Source organism: Moschus berezovskii, chromosome 25 (genome assembly GCF_049115385.1).
Source record: "Moschus berezovskii isolate FMDL1 chromosome 25, NW_MosBer_1.0, whole genome shotgun sequence".
In the NCBI taxonomy this organism is placed as follows: domain Eukaryota; kingdom Metazoa; phylum Chordata; class Mammalia; order Artiodactyla; family Moschidae; genus Moschus; species Moschus berezovskii.
Window position 1 is genome coordinate 24466034 of NC_142484.1, and position 21077 is coordinate 24487110.

At 36.7% G+C, this 21077-nt stretch overlaps 1 protein-coding gene across 2 annotated transcripts in view; it reads left to right on the plus strand.

Annotated features, from left to right (window-relative positions):
- PRMT3 (protein arginine methyltransferase 3) overlaps window positions 1-21077 on the plus strand; it is a 149397-nt gene that overhangs the window by 21734 nt on the left and 106586 nt on the right. For both annotated transcript variants that reach the window (XR_008684435.2, XM_055416040.2), the window contains exon 9: window positions 6667-6788. Coding sequence is in view for 1 of the 2 variants with exons in the window: in XM_055416040.2 (XP_055272015.2) it covers window positions 6667-6788 (122 nt within the window). In the remaining variant the exon portion in view is untranslated. The remainder of the gene's footprint in view (window positions 1-6666; window positions 6789-21077) is intronic.

Below are 21077 nucleotides of genomic sequence, written 5' to 3' on the forward strand. Positions count from 1 at the left end.
CGCACTGTGGGCAGATTCTTTACCGTCTGAGCCTACCAGGAAAGCCCAAGAAGACTGGAGTGGGAAGCTATCCCTTCTCAAGAGGATCTTCCTGTCCCAGGAATCGAACCAGTGTCTCCTGCATTGCAGGTGTATTCTTTACCAGCTGTGCTACCAGGGAAGCCCGATTTCATGTATTCTGGCTTTATTTCATGGAAGAATTTTGTGATGCTGATCTGTGGTGCAGAATACTGATAACAGAAATGCTGATTGGTGTTATTCAGTACACTTTTTTTTTAATTGAAATTCATTAATTATAGTGATGTAACTTAAACTTTGCTCAGTCAGGTAAGTTTTGCTTAAACCATGTTTTTGATTTACTGTGATTCTTGTTAATTTCAAACATACAAGATAACCCCATATCAAAGCATTTAATTATTATTTTCGTTCACATTAATTAGTTAAAACTTAATTTAAAAACTCATTTCGTAAATAGGGTCAAATATTTTCAGGTAGAATTTATTTTATGTGCTTTTTTCTGAGACCATTTTATGAGATACTTTTTATTTTACGATTAGTCTTTATACTGCCTGTGGTTATTTCAAAGATGATCTTTTATGGTGTGTATGTGTGTGAAATTTATGTCATATTTTTTCCTCCCTTGTGAATTTTTCCATTTTTTCTTCACTTTCTCTTTCCCTTCTTCTCTACATTGGCATGTTACCTAAGAGTTCAGGTTTTCTATTTGTTCCACCTTACTGGAAGTTAGTCCACTGATTTAGTCAAGTATATGATTGTCCCTGCCACTCACATACCTTTGCTCGGAAATTTTCCCCCTCTCTTTCTACTTCAGGGGCTTCCCAGGTGGCTCAGATGGTAAAGTTTCTGCCTGCAGTGCGGGAGATCTGGGTTCGATCCCTGGGTCTGGAAGATCCCCTGAAGAAGGGCATGGCAACCCACTCCAGTATTCTTGCCTAGAGAATCCCATGGACAGAGGAGCCTGGTGGGCTATAGTCCATGGGATTACAAAGAGTTGGACACGACTGAGTGACTAACATAGACACACACTTTAAACTTCAAGAATATGTATATTGGTAACATCAGGTTTTCATAGTTCCCCTTAATTTTAAAAAAGATACTTTTCTAAGGTTATTTCATGGACCTTACATGATATTGCAGTAGTGACCCACACCTTAATATATTGAAAAGACTGTTTTCCTGAGTTTTATTTTGCTTGGAATAACATATATATATGACTGACTTTTCGTTTTCCATACCTGTTTCCTAAGAGCATTGTTTAACTTGTGACTTAGCTGAGTTGGAGATGTGAAATTTATATGGTTCTGATATCTTTTGGCCAACGCATTACCTATAAGGTAATGATGGCATGTATTTCTTTGTTTTTGCTAATTCCCTATCAGGCAGATTATTTAATTTTTAAAAATATTAGTTTTTATCAGTTTTTTGTTGGCTTTTTTTTTGTGTTTTATTATTATAGCAAAGACTAATCATTTTTTTAGTAGTTTTTATATTTGCACCTAAAATTCTAGAATAATTTATTTAATATCTTAAAAAACACTTTCCAGTAAAGCAAATAATGTTATTATTAAAATTTTGCTTTATAGTTACAGTTAGATTATGCCTAGGTTTTTATTTTACTTTTTCCTTAATATGTTGTATTTAATTTAAACATGTATTAGTCTGGGAATCACTAGTTCTGCCTGGCTACTCAGGATCCAGCCATATAATAATTTTAGACAGTAGTGAGTCTCTGTGGGCCTCATCTATAAAATGATTTTTAAACAATTTTTCTGGTTCTAAAATTTTAGGACTTCTCTTTTTATAAGAGCAGTATCTTTGAGCTATCTTGTAAAATATTTTAAAAATAGTTTTTGATACGAATGCTGTAAATACTTTTTGATACCAATGCGGTAAGAATTTTTTAAGTAAAAGTTTCTTTTTCAATATGCTCTGAATAGACTTTTGTCTTGTATTACATAAGAAAATAGTGAAAAGACACAAGTATTAGTAATCATAAGATTAATCAGGAAATTAAGTAATTAGGAATATTTCTATGTATATGAAACACATCTTACTGGGTTCATAGATCTGTACACAGTCGTTATCTGCTTTTAATTTTTTATTTGTAACTGTTATAGAAATACCGTATATATTATACACTTTTGGACACAGTACATGACCATGGAAAACGTATGAAGTTTATTTTGTATTGTACCTACTGTTCTTGCTGAAGAGAGTAAATCTGCCATAGTTAGGAGAGGACTTATTAATAAATTGGAAGTATTTTTCCTTAGTATTTTGCCTAACATGCTTTATTTTATCAATGTGTGGTTAGATTTGCTTGGCATTTATGGTTTCTCAAGAGTATAATGTAAAATATATTTCAATTTCTAACTCTTTAAAGCATATTCAGGATATAATTCTCTGTAATTAACAATAGTAATCTAGAGATTTTATGTGATTTGGGATACTCTTCTTTGTATTACACTATGGCTGCAGATGTAGAAAATAATACTACCATACATTTAAATAGTGTTTGATAATTTATAGAATATTTTCAAACATGTCTCTTTGCTGTATAATATACCTGTAACTAGGGATTTAATACATGAGGAATTTGAAACCAGTAGGTTAAAGACTTGTCCTAAAATAGGCAACTAAAAAAACGGAACTTGAAGGTTTTAGTCCTAGTCTAGTCTCCTTAACCCTGTGTCACTACACTTTAAAGAGAAAATAGGGTGGGATTCATTAATGACATTTTAATTCTCATTATTTTTCACGTATAGGTCCTGTGTGGCATGACGGAACATGTTCATGAAATTATTTAAATACAGTTCTTTTAAAAAATGTACGAAATAACATGTCTTCCTAAGTTTTATACCACTGTTTTTGTTTTCATTTTTCTTCATTAGGTAGACAAATTTCATATCACAGCTCTACTTTCTGTATCATATATTGTTTAGAGCACAGTAGAAATTTATTTTTCGGAAAAGGGATTAAAATTAAAATTTCTTTTCCTCTCCCTCCATCCTTCCTGCTTCCTTTCCCTCTTTCCTTTCTTAATATTGTTTTAATTCACAAAGCTCCTGTGAAGGCCATATGGTTTCTCAGATTTAATTTAACTTTGGGTGGCATAATCTTGTTATCACTCACTCATAATTAATTTCTATTTGTAGTTCATTGAAGAAATTCACAGTTTGGTGCCTTTTTTATGCTTTTGATTATTATCTACAGTTAGAAGGAATGTTTTCTATACATTCCTTCATTGTTTTATAAAATAATGTTAGTATATTCTGTTATCATTCTCCCTCTTTCTTAGTTCTGTCAAGTTTTAGTTTATTTGCCTGAATACCTAAATCTCAGATAGATGTAATAAATAATTAGTATGCAACTAAAAATATAATTTAAGTATGCACTTTAAAAAAAGCAGCTTGACCTATGTTTGAGTTCCAGCTTTACAAATTACCTGCTGTATGATCCTGATACTTTCTTTCTCCAAAGCTCTTTCCTTCAGAAAGAATTAAGTAAGATTTTATATATATATATATGCATATGTATATAAATTATGTATGTGTGTAGTTTTACAAGAGAATACATACTCTAATTGGAGTACATGATATATATCCTGCTGTACTTAGTTGTTGTCACTATTTCTCTAAGATAATCCCATTATTAATGTTATTTTAATGGCTCAAAAATTCAGTAAAAATTGTTCATAAGTTCTAATTTTTTATATTAGAAATAATGCATGTAAAAATATAAAATATTAAAAATCTTTTTATAAATGTAGGAATAGAAAAATAAATTCTAGCAGAGGACTCTCTGGGTCAGAAAGGTTCTACCCTGGATGGAGTTAGTGCTGCCAGCTTGTCTTTCCAGAAACAGTGCATGAGTGTTGATATTCAGTATTCCCAAACACCATTGCCAAAGCACTGTGCTGTCAAACTTGGTAAATTTTACACTGATCTTTTATTTTTAATTTTGCAAATATTTCAATGAAAGTTTCTGGGAAGTCATCACGTACTGTTAAGTTGTATATATTTTTACATTTTATTATCATTTTATGCCATGTAATATTTCAAGTTGATACACTATAACCATACTATAAATATATATGCTCTGTGTTATAGTATTTACTTGATGATGTGATTAGAATATTTTATTTGTAACTTTAAAAAATGGTTTTGCAGTGGTATTTTATAGATTGCATCTTACAGTTTTGAACTTTCTTAATGTTTGAAGTGGTTATGTTAAAAAGTGCTGACTCACCCAAACAGGTAACATTACGGTCAGGGACAGTCGCATTCTCCCTAAGCAGCCTCAGCCTTCTAAAAGGGACAGAGAGGATAGGGGACACAGAGTAGCAGCCTTTTGACAACCTTATTTCTTCAATAGAAATTAAGACTATTCAGAGTCTCTCCTCTGGAGTCAGATCTAGTATATTTTAAAAATGTAATGGAACAGACTTCCCTTATTCTAGTAACCAGTGCAGAAGATAAAATGCATAGGAACAGACTTTAGTGTGCAGGTCTTACATGAAAAGGATTTTTAAAAAATCCCAAACTCCTGAGGAACGTAAAAAGATGATTAAAACAAATTGAAATTCTTACCATGTTCCTGAACAGAAAACACAAAATGAAATTGTCTGTGATCTGTAAATTTATATTTTAGTTCAGTCCCCATAAAAGTCCTAAGACAAAAAAAAAATAGACAAGCTGATTGTCTTATGCTTGTGGAAAAATGAATATATTACCTAGTGAAAAAGTAGTTGTTGAACAGTGTAATAGATTCTTTTTTAAAAAATTTTATATTGGAGTATAGCCAATTAACAATGTTATGATAGTTTCAGGTAGACACAAAGGGACTCAGCCATACATGTATCCATTCTCCCCCAAACTCCTCTCCCATCCAGGCTGTCTCATTGAGCAAAGTTCCCTGTGCTATACAGTAGGTTCTTGTTGGTTTCCATTTTAAATAAAGCAGTGTGTACATGTCCATCCCAAACTTCCTAACTGTCTCTTCTCCCGGCAATCATAAGTTTGTTCTTTAAGCATGTGAGTCTGTTTCTGTTTTGTAAATAAGTTCATTTACAAAGATTGATTTATATAGATTGAACCATGCTCAGCTGAGTCTGACTCTTTGTAATCCCATGGACTATAGCCCATCAGGCTCCTCTGTCTATGGAATTTCCCAGGCAAGAATACTGGAGTGGGTTGCCAATTTCTCCTCCAGGAGATATTCCCAACCCAGGGATTGAACCTGCATCTCCTGCATTGCTGGCAGATTCTTTATGTTGAGCCACTAGGGAAACCCTATAGATTGAACAATATGATAGATAAATTCTAGTTCTGTTTTTCTTATAGTGGCTTCCCAGGTGGTACAGTAGTAAAGAATCTGCCTGCCAAGCAGGAGACATTTCATGGGTTTGATCCCTGGGTCCGAAAGATCCCATGGAGGAGGAAATGGCAACCCATTCCAATATTCTTGCTAGGAAAAACGCTTCATGGACCTATTTAAAATTATAAAAGAGTGTGTGTGTCCTCTCCCCTTGCCCTAAGCTCTCCTCTATGCTTGAGTTTTCTTTATCACACTGCTATTCTCTATTACTCTCTATTCTTTATTCTTGGTTGTTCCTGAGTATTTTGCCTAATGTGTTTCCTTGGTAATTTTTTTTTTTTTTTTACTGTGAACCATGCGGATTTCATTATTACTATTCTGGGAAGAACCATATGAAATTCTTGATTAGAAATAATCGTTACATTTCAATCCCCAATAACATCTTAAATTTCATTCTTCTCACTGTTTCTGCCGTTGATAATGAATATCTTTTTGAAAACTTAAATTCTCAAGTTACTGAGTTCTAAAAGCCTATTTTTTATTGTACCTCTATAATTAAAATGAGTTGAATATTAAACTTTGGAAGTGGAGTGGGTATGACAATATTCTATATCCATGATTCATTTATAACCGTTTCTAAGTTGTATTGGATCAGACTATCCTGCTTAGGTTGATTTCTGGTACTCAAACTTGAGAAAGCTTATTTCTGTTAAAATTTAGAATTACTGAACCTAAATTAGAGCAAACAAACATACAATCAGGAAATAAAAGACAGACTGCTGCTGCTGCTAAGTCACTTCAGTCGTGTCCGACTCTGTGACCCCATAGATGGCAGCCCACCAGGCTCCCCCGTCCCTGGGATTCTCTAGGCAAGAACACTGGAGTGGGTTGCCATTTCCTTCTCCAGTGTGTGAAAGTGAAAAGTGAAAGTGAAGTCGCTCAGTCATGTCTGACTCGTAGCGACCCCATGGACTGCAGCCTACCAGGCTCCTCCATCCATGGGATTCTCTAGGCAAGAGTCCTGGAGTGGCTTGCCATTGCCTTCTCTGAAAGTCTGTGGGAATTGCTCATTTCATATAAAACATTTCTTAAATTTACATTGTTGCATATGATTGCAATAAACTGTGGCCAAAAAGTTATGAATTTAAAATAATTTAATATAATTATATGTTCAATTTACCCAAATAGAAATTATTACCATGTTTGACTGGTAAAGTTTAAATTTTGTTAACCTATTCCTAGTCAGAAACATCATCATATTTGAATAGGATTTTAAAGTATTAGACCTTCTCAATAACATCTCTTCTTTTTCTTTTATTATTATACCAGGTAGTTTTGGATGTTGGTTGTGGAACTGGAATTCTCTCTATGTTTGCTGCTAAAGCAGGGGCAAAGAAGGTTCTTGGAGTTGACCAGTCTGAAATACTTTACCAGGCAATGGATATCATAAGGTAGATGCATTTTAAGGCTTGAGTTAAGACTATTTTAAATTTGATGATTAGTAGATTTTCTTGTCTTTAATAGCTGTCCAGTGCAGACCTAAGGCCCTTATCTTTCAGTAAAATTTCATTCCATCACAATAAGATTTTAAGTTGAATTGACCTAAACACGTTTGAAGTATGAACAATCTTTTCACTCCTCTTATTATGAGAATTATTTTTATATAGTTTTCTGTCTTTTCAATTATGACTATGGATATGCTAATTATAATAATACTAAATTAGAAATCATGGACGTATAGGATAATGTTAGAAGATGCACTACAAAAGTCAGTATATCAGTAGTATTTTGTTTACCAGATAACAATTCAGCTAAAAGAAAACTAAAGGTTATCGTTTTCCTTTTGACAGTACTGGTAGCCCTGTGCCTCCTCAAATTAAAATGTGAAGTCCAAAATGGCTACACACAGATTAGAGTGGATTTAGTTTATCCCCTAAAATTTAATTTTATTCTCTAAAAATACTTCCTCTCTTTGAGGAATTAGGTTAATTGACCAGTGATTGATTTTACAGTTGGCTTATATTCTAGTAAGAAGACCTTTTTTTGAATTACAACTTATAGAACTAGATTTTGTTAGTTGTGTATTTAACCAAAGCATGTTACATTTGAAACTTAGGAATAATTTCCAGAATAATTTTGATAGCAGGCTTCTCAGCAATTCTTTTTCCTCCCAGGGTTATTGAGATATAATTGACACATAACATTGTGTGAGTTTAATGAAAACATATTATAAATGTATTTCTTTGATACATTAATGTATTAACATAATAGCTACCATCATAGTGTTAGTTAACACCTCCATTGTGTCACATGTAATATTGGGTTGGCCAAAAAGTTTGTTCGCTTTCCCCTCCCATCTTAAAGAGAATCCTGAATCAATTTCTTGGCCAACCCAATAATTACCATTTCTTTTTTGGAGTGAGAACATTAAAGGTTTACTCTCTAAACAACTTTCACTATGCTTACATTAGATTCTTGGCAATGATCCTTCAATGGTCCTCTCACTGATGCGTATATTTTATTCTTAAAATTGATCAATGTTTATCTTTTCTGATTTGTATAACATTTAAATAAATAAAATTGTGTAAAATGTTAAAATTTAAGATTTTATTGCATAGTGTAGAGTGTAGTGTTGTGGTTACGCATGCAAAGTTTCAGGCTTCCCTCATGGCTCAGAGATTAAGAAACCGCCTGCAGTGCAAGAGACCTGGCTTTGATCCCTGGCTTGGGAAGATCTTCTGGAGAAGGGCGTGGCAACCCACTCCAGTATTCTTACCTGGAGAATCCCATGGACAGAGGAGCCTGGCAGGCTACAGTCCATGGGGTTGCAAAGAGTTAGACGTGACTGAGCAACTAAGCACATACATGAAAAGTTTCAGTTGGACAGTTTTGAGTCCTTGCTCTGCCCCTTCCCCATTGTTTGAACTTCGATTAAATATCTAACCTCTTTGAAACCTTAGCTGTTTCATTGTAAAAATGAAAGTAATGATGACAAGGAGTCAGTAATGGTTATGAGCAAGGTAAGTAAGTTGTAAATAAAATACACACCTCAGTCTCTGGCATATTGCCTGACCTGACATATAGTAGGTATTCAGAAGTTAGCAACTGTTACTATTAACAAGCACCAAATAAATGTTAATGAAACAATGACATTGCTCTTGCTTAGATTTTTTCATAGATGGAGGCTGGTGGTTATTATTTTCATATTGGAGAATATGCATATGTGTTGCATATGTGTATACAATTCCATAATCTGGGAAAGTTTTTTTAGTTCTTTTGTTATCATTAACTACAACATCATCATTTCGCGGTTTCTGTAAATAGCACCCTCTCTTGCTTGTACCTTGCTTTCCAAACAGGTGTGAGAACCACTATCCCAAAGAAGAGATTGTTTTACATAAATTAACAAAATTTATTGTTGATGGTAAGACTATGGTAAGATATTTCTACTAGAAATGTGGAAGACCCATGTCCATTTATATATTTATTTGTCATTTTTTATTTCTGTGAGACTAGATGTGCTCTCATTTTTTTTAAGAATACTTTTAACAGCTTGTTTATTTCAGCTGCCCTGGCTCTTTGTTGCTGTATGCTGACTTCGATTGCGTGGAGTGGGGTCTATGCTTTGTTGTGGTGTGCAGGCTTCTCAGTGTGGTGGCTTCTCGTCGTGGAGCATGGCCTCTAGGTTTGTGGGCTCTGGAGTTGGTGCTCATAGGCTCTAGTCGGGCTCGGTAGTTGAGATGCATGGGCTTAGTTGACCCATGGCATGTGGGATCTTCCCCGTCCAGGGATTGAAGCCATGTCCCCTGCGTTGGCAGGCGGATTCTTAACCACTGCACCACCAGGAGGGTCCAGTGTACTCTGATTTTAATTCCTCTGTGGAAGAAAAGGATGGTGATAGCTCTCATTTGGTTTTCATTTTATTTCACAGAAGCCCGAATTCCTAGGGACGTTTTAGAAATATGTTTTTACACTGATTATATTCAGATTCTTTGTGTATAAATTTTAGTGCTGGAATATATAGAAATTTTACATGAGAGCATTTATTGAAAATGACTTAGCATTCAGTTTTAAGCACTTCAACTTAATAATAAAAGTTGCTAACATTCACTTAGTACTTCCTGTTGAATTTTTTTTTTTTTTTGAGGTAGGTACAGAAACAGTATAATACTATTTTTTTAGTAGAGGTTAAGCAATTGAGACATGGAGAGCACATCAGTTTCCTTATTTGTAGTAGTGCCAGGATTGGATCCCATAGTTGATCCTGACAGCCAGTCTACTATGCTGTGTCTCCATTGCACTGCTCACAGGGCACATATTTATTGTGGCCAGTAGTTTGCTTTACTTAGAACCTATAGCGTTTGAATATTAGACCTTTTTGTTTTGGATGAGCCAACATTATACTTTTCTTCAAAGATGTTCTCCTTTGCCGTTTTTAAATCATGAAAAGATAAGATAGCTATTTCCGTAGTGTTCATAGTATCTCTCCATCGTTTTCCATTCACTTGAAATTTACACTGTGGATGAAGTAACCTCTGTTCTTCTGTTTGTGGATATATCTATAGAAGAAGTTTCATGAAACAGTTTATTGTTAATGTCTGCAGCATTTTCTGGCTCATTTTTCTACCAGATGAGAAAGCAGAATAGCATACTTCTCTCAGCATCTAGAACCATATGACTTGATGTCTAACTTTGGCTTTTTGGCTAGATTTATGATAATGGGCAAATTGTTTTACTTCTTTAACCCTGGTTTCTTCATTTATAAAATGAGGTTGATGGTAGTATCTATCTCACAAGATTGTTATAAAGATTGAATCCACTTATAGCGCTTCGCAAAGTGGCTGACATGTAAGTGAAGTGAAAGTTGTTCGGTCGTGTCCGACTCTTTGTGACCCCATGGACCCCAGGCTCCTCCATCCGTGGAATTCTCCAGGCCAGAATACTGGCAGTGGGTAGCCGTTCCCTTCTCCAGGGGAATCTTACCAACCCAGGAATTGAATCCAGGTCTCCTGCATTGCAGGCAGATTCTTTACAATCTGAGCCACCAGAGAAGCCTGGTTGACATGTAACTGCTTACTAAATGTTGGTAGTAATTATGATAATATTAATAGATAATTATAGTGATATGTTTGATTTGGCACCAGTGCCTCCAATAATACTTTACATTTGATTGGTTATGTTTCTGAAATGATCATTTCTTGCTGCTATCCCACCAACATATGCTGACTCTCTTTTCTGTATTCTGTTTCATCATCTATTCTTTTATACCATAAAGTTTCAAGCTTTAGTCAGCTTTATTATGTATTCACTCTCCTCCCTTGAAATCTACTCTCAGCTTTGCTTATACTTGTCTATTATTGCACTGGAGCTTTCTAGAACCATCATCAATCAATGAAAGCAGCTCTTCTGATTAGCAGGTGGTGAATTGGCTTTAGCAATTCTGAGGCTTCTGCTGCCGCCAGAAATTTGTACACAGCAGGATTTCTGTAAAACTCCCTAAGCTTACGTCTATAACAAGATACTTTAAATTCTAAAAGATGGATAGTTTCCCCCCCCCCCACTTTGGGTAGGAGAAAATTTTTATTGTACCAATTATGGAACTAGATTTCAACCAACAAAATCTACCACTGGCTATTCTAAGTCAAACTGATTGAAAGGGATTTGTTTTGTTTTTAAATATATTTGTTTTTAATTGGAGGATGATTGTTTTATAGAATTGTGTTGGTTTATGCCATACATAAACATAAAAGATGAATAATTACATGTTTCATATTCTTTTAAACATATTCAACTTAACAGTCATTGAATTGTGCTCAAAAAGATGATAAAATAATTTTATCTCTTTTATTTAAAAAGGAGATGTAGCATTTCTAAAGAAATGAAAGATATTTTATTAGTAGGGGCAAATAGAACTCAAAGTAATACTTGGGAGAAATGAGAAATTGTTCCGTTTTCTTGCTCTCACTTTCCGTTGAATGATCATTCTAGAAGCATAAACATCCTGAGGATAGCAAAGCTATTTAGTTGTCAGGCGATCATATCCAGTGTTCACCCTCAGGAAGCAGAGGTAGCTTCTGGTAATATTTACCTTTACTCTGACTGCCTTTGGTTTCTCATTGACTCTGCCGTGGAAAGCTCATTATTCAGATTTTTGGATGTTTTTGCAAAGTTTTCATGAGAAGGTTGATCTGTCATATGACTATAATACAGTACTTTCAATCTCAGTATGACTTTAAAGATGCAATCTTTTATATTACCTGTGCCTAGAATGCTGTTAGAAATGAAAAAGATCTGTTTCATTTTTATGCCTAGATCCGTTGTCATATTCATGTGAATGTTCTTCTCTAGATTCTAGGACAAGTGCTTTATCTTCTTAATATTTTTAGGCACTTAGTAACTTAACACAATGAATTTAAAGATAGTGGTGGTATATATAAGATTTGGAACAAGATCACAAAATATACTAGGATATATTCTTGAAGTAAGGGATATTCTGTCATATCTTGTTTCTAAATTCATTTATTTTTGTTCATTTATTTATTTATTTTTAGCTGTGCTAGGTCTTCGTTGCTGCGTGCAGGCTTTCTCTAGTTGCAGCAAGTGGGGGCTTCTCTTCATTGAGGTGGCAGCTTCTTCCTGTGGTCGCTTCTCTTGTAGAGCGCACTAGCTTCAGTAGTTGCTTGCGGCTTCGTTATTGTGGTGCACAGGCTTAGGTGCTCCATGGCACGTGGAATCTTCCCAGACCAGGGATTGAACCCATGTTAACAGCATTGGCAGGTGGATTCTTTTTTTTTTAAATTAGAGGTTGACTCTGCTTTACAGCGTTGTGTTGGTTTCTCCCTACATCAACCATAGGTATACACACATCCCCTCCCTCTTGAACCTCTCTCCCACCTCTTATCCCATCCCACCCTCTAGGTTGTCACAGAGCACCAGGTGAACCCCTTGCACTATACAGCAACTTCCCATTAGTTACCTGTTTTACACATGGTAATGTATATGTTTCAGTGCTACTCTCTCAATTCGTTCCTTCCACTCCTTCCCTGACTGTGTCCATAAGTCTGTTCTGTCTGACTGTCTATTCCTGCCCTGGCAGGTGTATTCTTAACCATTGAACAACCAGGGAAGTCCTCTAAATTTAATAGAAATAATAAAAGAGTAAGTGAAAGCTGAAGGAAACTTTGAACCAGTGATGAGGATAAAAATGGTTAAAAACAATTTGCCGCTCAAAAGTCTTCTAATGAAGGTGATTAAGATGGTTTACATGGAAGCTAAATGCTGTTTTTCTCACATCCTGCCGCCTCCTTAATTTCCTGTGTACTCAATGGTCCTGTCTTGGGGATCCCATGACTACCTACTAGTTCAGTGGTTCAGTGGAAGAACTCACATGATACAGTATAACGTTGTATTCAGCTTCACTGCTAAGATTTATTATAGCAAAGAATACAGTCCAGGGACAGCAAAGAAAAGATACCCATCAGTAAAGAGGTCATATACAGGCTCCCACAAAATCCTGTGAACCTCAGAGACTCTCAAGAGATGCCTTAACCCAAGGAAGTTTGAGTTTATGGTTCTCAGAGAGGACTGGTGGAACAGGCAGTGACTGCTACATGATCAGCCATCATGCGGTGGTGTCAGATGTCAGGTGCATATCAGGAATCTTCTGTTAACTTTACACATGCTGCTCTCCTGATTTGTCTTGGTTCACATCTTCAGGCGGAGAAGGCAATGGCACCCCACTCCTGTACTCTTGCCTGGAGAATCCCATGGACGGAGGAGCCTGGTAGGCTGCAGTCCATGGGGTCGCGAAGAGTCGGACACGACTGAGCGACTTCACTTCACTTTTCACTTTCATGCATTGGAGGAGGAAATGGCAACCTACTTTAGCATTCTTGCCTGAAGAATCCCAGGGACAGCAGATTTTGGTGGGCTGCTGTCTATGGGGTCTCACAGAGTTGGACACAACTGAAGCAACTTAGCAGCAGCAGCACGTCTTCAGGTGTATTGAATAGCATCATTAACCAGTAAATATAAGAATATTCAGGAGTTTTGTTTTTAGGGTTTGATCAAGAATTATTGCCATAGTTACAGAGATAAGAACCAAGAGAACAGACCTGCATTCTCACAGGTTAAAATTGAAAACCTGGGGCTGATACTTGACCTTTCCGTCTCTTTTACCAGCAGACTTACTGGAGATAGAGTCCTCGTGAGAATCCTTGCTGTTTCTCAAGTTCATCCTTCTTCCTTTGTTGATGTAGCTTAAATCTATGCCTTCATTCACATTCTTGTATTTTTTATATCCTTACCTGAATTAATGCATTTGTACATAAGTAGCTCAGTTATTCGGAGAAGGCAATGGCAAGCCACTCCAATACTCTTGCCTAGAAAATCCCATGGATGGAGCAGCCTGGTAGGCTGCAGTCCTTGGGGTCGACTGAGCGACTTCACTTTCACTTTCACACATTGGAGAAGGAAATGGCAGCCCACTCTGGTGTTCTTGCCTGGAGAATCCCAGAGACGGGGGAGCCTGGTGGGCTTCCATCTATGGGGTCACACAGAGTTGGACACGACTGAAGTGACTTAGCAGCAGCAGCTTAGTTATTTGGTGCTCTGTCATCTACTCTCTTAGTGCGGCCAGGTTGATTTCCCTACCAGTTCTCGTCTCTTTTAAATAAATGAAGAAAGGGAGTTAAAAGATGTTTTTGTGTTGGGAAGATGTGAGAGGAAAATGGAGAAACTAAAAATTACCTCTGATCCTGGTATGAGATCTCATTATCAGCACCTTGGTAAGGCTTTTTAAAGACTTATCACATGAAAATGTAAGCTTTACTAGAATATCAGCTCCCCAAGGTTAAACAGGGATTTTTCTCTTATTCATGGACATACCCCAACCATCTGGAAAAGTACCAGACATGCAGGTGTTCAGTGTAAATACTTGTTGAATCAGTGAATGTGTTTTCAAGACCCAGGACACGAAATATTCAAAGTTTGCTGAAAACCCGTTATCTTTCTGCTTGAATTTGCATTATTCTCTAACCTCCCCCCCACCCATTTTATTAGAAGCTAAGCTGTTACTAACTTTAACCAGTAAATGTCCTCAGTGTTAGCTCCTGCTGCTGCGTCACTTCAGTTGTGTCCGACTCTGTGTGACCCCATAGACAGAAGCCCACCAGGGTCCCCCGTCCCTGGGATTCTCCAGGCAAGAACACTGGAGTGGGTTGCCTTTTCCTTCTCCAATGTGTAAAAGTGAAAAGTGAAAGTGAATTCGCTCAGTTGTGTCCGACCCTTAGCGACCCCACGTACTGCAGCCTACCAGGCTCCTCCATCCATGGGATTTTCTAGTCAAGAGTACTGGAGTGGCTTGCCATTGCCTTCTCCGATATATCTCTAGCTGTCTGTTACTACACGCCTGTAAACAGAAATTATACATTTGGGAGGGAGACAGCTCATGAAATACACTTAATAAAGGTAATTGGTATGTGTTTTCTGTTATCTGCCTCAGAAGAAAAGAGGGAGATCTGTTCTGGGCAGCACTTTAGTCTTCTCTGATGTGTGCACTGAGCACTGGAGCCTTCCTCACAAGTTTACCAAAATGATTTGATTGCCCTTTTTTCCTCCACTGAATTATATCTTTGGTTCTTTGATATTACCACCTAAAATCTCCATGCATTTATCAATTTATTACATTTTGTATTACTTTATTGTCATTTCGGCATGATTGGGGAACAGGAGAAACATATATGTTTGGGTGCCATAGTGAACTGAAAACAAAATAATATTATGCCTTGTATATTTTTGTATCACGGTATTGCCCCCACCTCACCCCCATATGCATTTTGAAAAAATAATTTATCACCTAGGTATTCTTCTAGGTGAATTTTATAGTCATTTTGTCACCAACTTTAAATGTCATTTAATTGATAAGATGTTCATTGTATGAACACTTGGTGGTACTTTATGCTGTTTACACGTCTGTCTCCCTGCTAGACCATGTTCTTCCTTAGAACCTCGATTGTGTCTTTTTTTTATCAAAATTGCATTGGGCAGAAGTACATTACAAATTTGATCCTGTTTTCTCATTCTAAAAATCCTGAAGTGGCTCCTCATTGCCTCTAAAAACTAGACTCCTTAGCATTACCTCTAACTACTTCCCAACTTTGTTACTACATACTGCCTCTTGTTGCTCTAATCACACTAAACTATTTATAACTCTTCAAATTTGCGATTTGTCTTCCATACACACACACATATACACACAGGCAGTTTGTGCATACAGAGATGAGGCACCCTCTTTTACCCCCATATTCATATATATCTTTATGGATACTCTTTTTCTGATTAAACTTGAATGTCACTCAGTTAAGGTCTTATTAGCTACTATGAAGCCTGTATTCTTTACCCTTCTGAATGCCTTAGACCATATTCTTAAGTGCAAGGATTCTCTTATCTCTGTAAGCCCAGTATCAGATAATGACTCATGATGATGCCCCTGTATCATGAGATAAAAGTTAAATTGCTGCTTCTGAGATAGGAAATAATATAGGATAGTGATTATTGCTCTAACAAAATACCCACTCAGAAAAATAATTTTAGTGTTTATTGGATTAGTTAAGAGACTTACTTAACATACCCTTTATATTATGGTGTTGTATTTCTGAAAATTAAAGCTGTGCTAGTTTTTGAGCAGGTGTTTTCAGAGATAGAATTCATTTGGAATGCTTTTATGCTAAAGTAATGTTTAGTGATTGGCCTCTTGAGAGAAGAAAAGTAAGTAAGAGTTTTTTTTTTCAAGAATGGTAAAATCAGGTGGTGATTAAGATGAGCAGGCTCATAAAAGGGATTATCTCTGTGAATCACGTCTATGTTGCAATGTTTTAATACAGAATCACTGGGAATTACGGCCTTTTGTCTTTTTTTTCCTATGTATTCCCTGAAATCTTAATCTTTCCAGTAGTATTTATATTCCAACAAGTAATTACTGAGGCAGATAGGATTATGACTTGTAGCAGACAATAAACAGCCTGAGCAGATGGCCTTTTACAGGACATGTCTTGTTTCAGCATGAACATCCTGAAAATATTTCTAAGGCAGTAGGAACATTTTGATCTTCTAAGAAGATTGCTCTTTGTTTCTTTTGAAGTGTTTGTAATTGTTAAGCCTTAATAAAATATTTCAGTAAATGTAATCAACTACAGCAATTCCATCATAGAGAATTTTATTAAATACCTCTTTTAAAAAGCTCAGATATGATATATAAGCATTCTTTTTAACCTTTGTGTGAAATACACATATTAAAAAGTACATAGCACATAAATTATGTGGTAACATAAGTACAAATAAGTAATAGGAAAGAGAATATTTCCAGCACTTTAGATTTCTTCCCATCTCCATCTGTCCTTTCTCAGTAAGATGCTTTCCCTGCTTGATTGAGGTAATGACCATCCTGGCTTTTGTAGTAATCACTTCCTTAATACTGCTTTTTATTTCACTTTAATAATTTATTATGCATTATTTTGGTCTAACTTGTTCACCATTTTTTTAGTGTTCATTCATGTTTATTGTTACATAGAATAGTATTGATTAGTGTATCCCAATTTATCTTTTCTATTCTTGACGGGGGAGAAGGAAATGGCAACCTACTCCAATATTCTTGCCTGGAGAATCCTGTGGACAGTGGAGCCTGGAGGGCTGCTGTCCATAGGGTCGCACAGAGTCGGACACGACTGAAGCGACTTAGCATGCATGAATGCATTGGAGAAGGAAATGGCAACCCACTCCAACATTCTTGCCTGGAGAATCCCAGGGACAGAGGAGCCTGGTGGGCTGCTATCTGTGGGGTCGCACAGAGTCGGATACGACTGAAGCGACTTAGCAGCAGCAGCAGCATTCTTGACGGGAATTTTTGCGTTTTCCAGTTTAGGCCTATTTAGAACGATTTTGTTATGAACCTTTTTGTCCATGTGCCTGGTACACATCTGTGGGGTATATATTTACAAAATATTTCAGACTTTAGGGAATACATATCTTCAGATTTTCTCGGTATTGCCAGACTGTTTTCCAAAGTGGTAATACCAATTTATACTTCTACCAGTAGTACGTAACAGTTCGGGTTGGTATTGCCTACCTTTAAGAATTTTTTCCAGCTGGTTGCATAGCATTGTCTCATTGAAATTTAAATTTGCATTTCTGTGATTGTCAATGTGACTGAGCACTTTTTCCCGTGATTATTGGCATCTGGATTTCCTTTTCTGTGAAATATATATTTATGTTGTCTGTTCAGGTTTCCATTGACTTGGGCCTTTTTCTTATTTATTTGTAGACAGTCTATTTTGTGTGTGTGTTTGAAATGTTTGTGAATTTTATGTAATGAAAACATTCTTCTATCTTGCTTTTTTTACTCTCTTCAAGTATCTTTTGATGTGCTGAAGTTCTTAGTTTCATGTATCATCATTATTGTTTATGGTTACCACTACATGTGAATTGGGTCAAAATCCTTATGGAGGTGTTTTCCTATATTCTTATGTAAAATTTTATGTTTTTTTTTTTAGTATTTAGATGTGTAATCTACTTGGCATTGTTTTTGTATATGGTATGAGGTAGTGGTCCAGCTTTTTCAAACTTAGTAGCAGTAGTAGTAGTAGTATCCGTTCCGTTCCGTTCCGTCGCTCAGTCGTGTCCGACTCTTTGTGACCCCGTGGACTGTAGCCTACCAGGCTTCTCCGTCCATGGGATTCTCCAGGCAAGAATACTGGAGTGGGTTACCGTTTCCTTCTCCAGGGGATCTTCCCGACCCAGGGATCGAACCCGGGTCTCCCGCATTGGAGGCAGACGCGTTAACCTCTGAGCCACCAGGAAAGAATGACCTAGTTGTTCCAAGACCATTTTTTCCCCTCTACTTTGCACTGTCATCTTTGTCAGGAATCAAGCATCCATATATCAGGCCAGTATAACGCTTATACCAGAACTCTGCTAAGGCAGAACAAAAACTTACAGGTCAATCATTTATGAACATATATGCAGAACATCCTGTTTAAACTATTAGAAAACTTAATTGAGCAGTGTGTGCTTAGTTGCTAGGTTGTGTCTGACTCTTGCAACCCCTTGGACTGTAGCCCACCAGGCTCCTCTGTCCATGGAGTTCTCCAGGCAAGAATACTGGAGTGGGTTGCCATGCCCTTCTCCAGGGGATCTTCCCTACCCGGTCTCCTACATTGCAAGCAGATTCTGTACCTTCTGAGCTATCGGGAAAGCCTGTTGAACAATATATTGGAAGGTAAAGTTTATCCCAGGAATACAAGTTTGGTTAAATTTGTATTTGGTTAAACCAGGAAAATTTATTGATTTATCTCAAGAAAGTTTGATAAAATTCTGTATCTTTTCAGTCTGTATATTAAACTCTTAGCAAACTAGAATTAGAATATGTTATATCATAACATGATACAGTGTATCTCCAAAAACAAAAACTATAGCCCACAACTTGATGAAGCTTTGAAAGTTTAAGTTCAGGAACAGGACAGGACACTTGCCATCATCTCTGTATTCAGCACTGTAAAGGAGATCCTGGACAATGGAACAAAGCATAAAAGAAAGATACAAGAATTGGAAATGAAGGATCAAGACGTTTCATGTTTCCTAGTAATATGTTTATGAATATAGATATCAGAAATAAACTGTAAATAAGTTATTACAGCAGTAAAAGTATTAAGGTGCTTAATATTTTATTATGTATTTTTAAATGTGATACATAATTTTTAAATTTGACATGATTTACAATGCTATATTAGTTCCTGGTGTACAGCAAAGTGAATCAGTTATACATATATATATGTATTCTTTACCATTATGGTTTATTATAAGATATTGAATATAGTTCTCTGTGCTATTCAGTAGGATCTTGTTTGTATCTATTTTATATATAGTAGTTTGTATCTGCTATTCCCAAACTCCTAATTTATTCCTGCCTTCTCCCCGTACCACCTTTGCCCTTTGGTAACCATAAGTCTGAATTCTGTTTATGTGAATCTGTTTCTGTTTTGTGTATACATTCATTTTTGTTACTTTCTAGATTCCACATATGAATGATATCATACAGTATCTTTCTCTGACTTACTTCACTAAATGTGATATGCTCTAGGTCCATCCACATTTCATATTTTAATGGCTGGGTAATATTCCATTGTGTGTGTCTCTGTGTTTGTGAGATCCTAATTATTTATTTGACTGCCCCTGGACTTAGTTGCAGCACGTGGGATCTTTAGTTGTAGTGCAGACACTCTCTAGCTGTGGCATGAGGGCTCAATAGTTGCAGCGTTTAGACTGCGGAGTGCTCGACCTTCAGCAGTTGTGGCACACGGGCTCCACAGTGTGAGGGTCCAGTCTTTGCGGCATATAGGCTTAGTTGCTCTGCGGCATGTGAGATCTTGGTTCCCCGACCAGGGATCGAGCCTGCATTACAAGGCAGATTCTTAATCACTGGACCATGAGGAAAGTCCCTGCCATATCTTATTAATCCAGTGATCTCTTGATGGGCACTTGGGTGGCTTCCATGTCCTGGCTTTTGTATATAGTGCTGCTGTGAATGTGACGGTGAATGTACTTTTTGAATTAATGTTTCTGTTTTTTTGGGTATTTATCTTAGAGTGGAATTACTGGATTATATGGTAGTTCTGTTTTAATTTTTTAAGGAACCTGCATTATGTTTTCCATAGTGGCTGCACCAGTTCACATTCCCACCAGCAGTGTAGGAGGGTTCCCATTTCTCCACACCCTCTTCAGCATTTGTTAATTGTAGACTTTTTAATCGGAGAAGGCAATGGCAAGCCACTCCAGTACTCTTGCCTGGAAAATCCCATGGATGGAAGAGCCTGGTAGGCTGCAGTCCGTGGGGTCGCTAAGGGTCGGACATGACTGAGTGACTTCACTTTCACTTTTCACTTTCACACATTGGAGAAGGAAATGGCAACCCACTCCAGTGTTCTTGCCTGGAGAATCCCAGGGACGGGGGAGCCTGGTGGGCTTCCGTCTATGGGGTCACACAGAGTCGGACACGACTGAAGTGACTTAGCAGCAGCAGACTTTTTAATGATGGTCATTCTGATCAGAGAGGTAGTATAATATTATAGTTTGATTTACATTTCTCTAATAATTAGTAGTGATAATGAGTATCTTTTCATGTGCCTGTTGACCATCTGTATCTCTTCGGAGAAATGCCTATTTAGGTCTTCTGCCTATTTTTTGATTGAATTGTTTGTGGGTGGTTTTTTTTTTTTTGTCATTGTATGAGCTGTTTGTATATTCTGGAAACTAAGCCCTTGTCTGCTGCATTATTTGCAAATATTTTCTCCCAATCTGTAAGTGGTCTTTCTGTTTTATTTATGGTTTCCTTTGCTATGCAAAAGGTTATAAGTTTGATTAGGTCCCATTTGGCCATTTTGAGCTTATTTTTATATATACTGTGAGGGAGTGTTCTAACTTCATGGATTTATATGTTGTTATTCACCTTTCCCACCACCACTTGCTGAAGAGACTGTCTTTTCTCCATTGTATATTCTTGCCTCATGTCAGATTCATTGACTGTAGGTATGTGGGTTTATTTTGGGACTCTTTTCGGTTCCATTGACCCATATGTCTGTTTTTGTGCCAATACTATGTAGTTTTGATGGCTGTAGCTTTGTAGCATAGTCTGAACTTCAGGAAATCCAGCTTTGTTCTTTTTCCTCAGGATTTCTTTGGCAATTCTG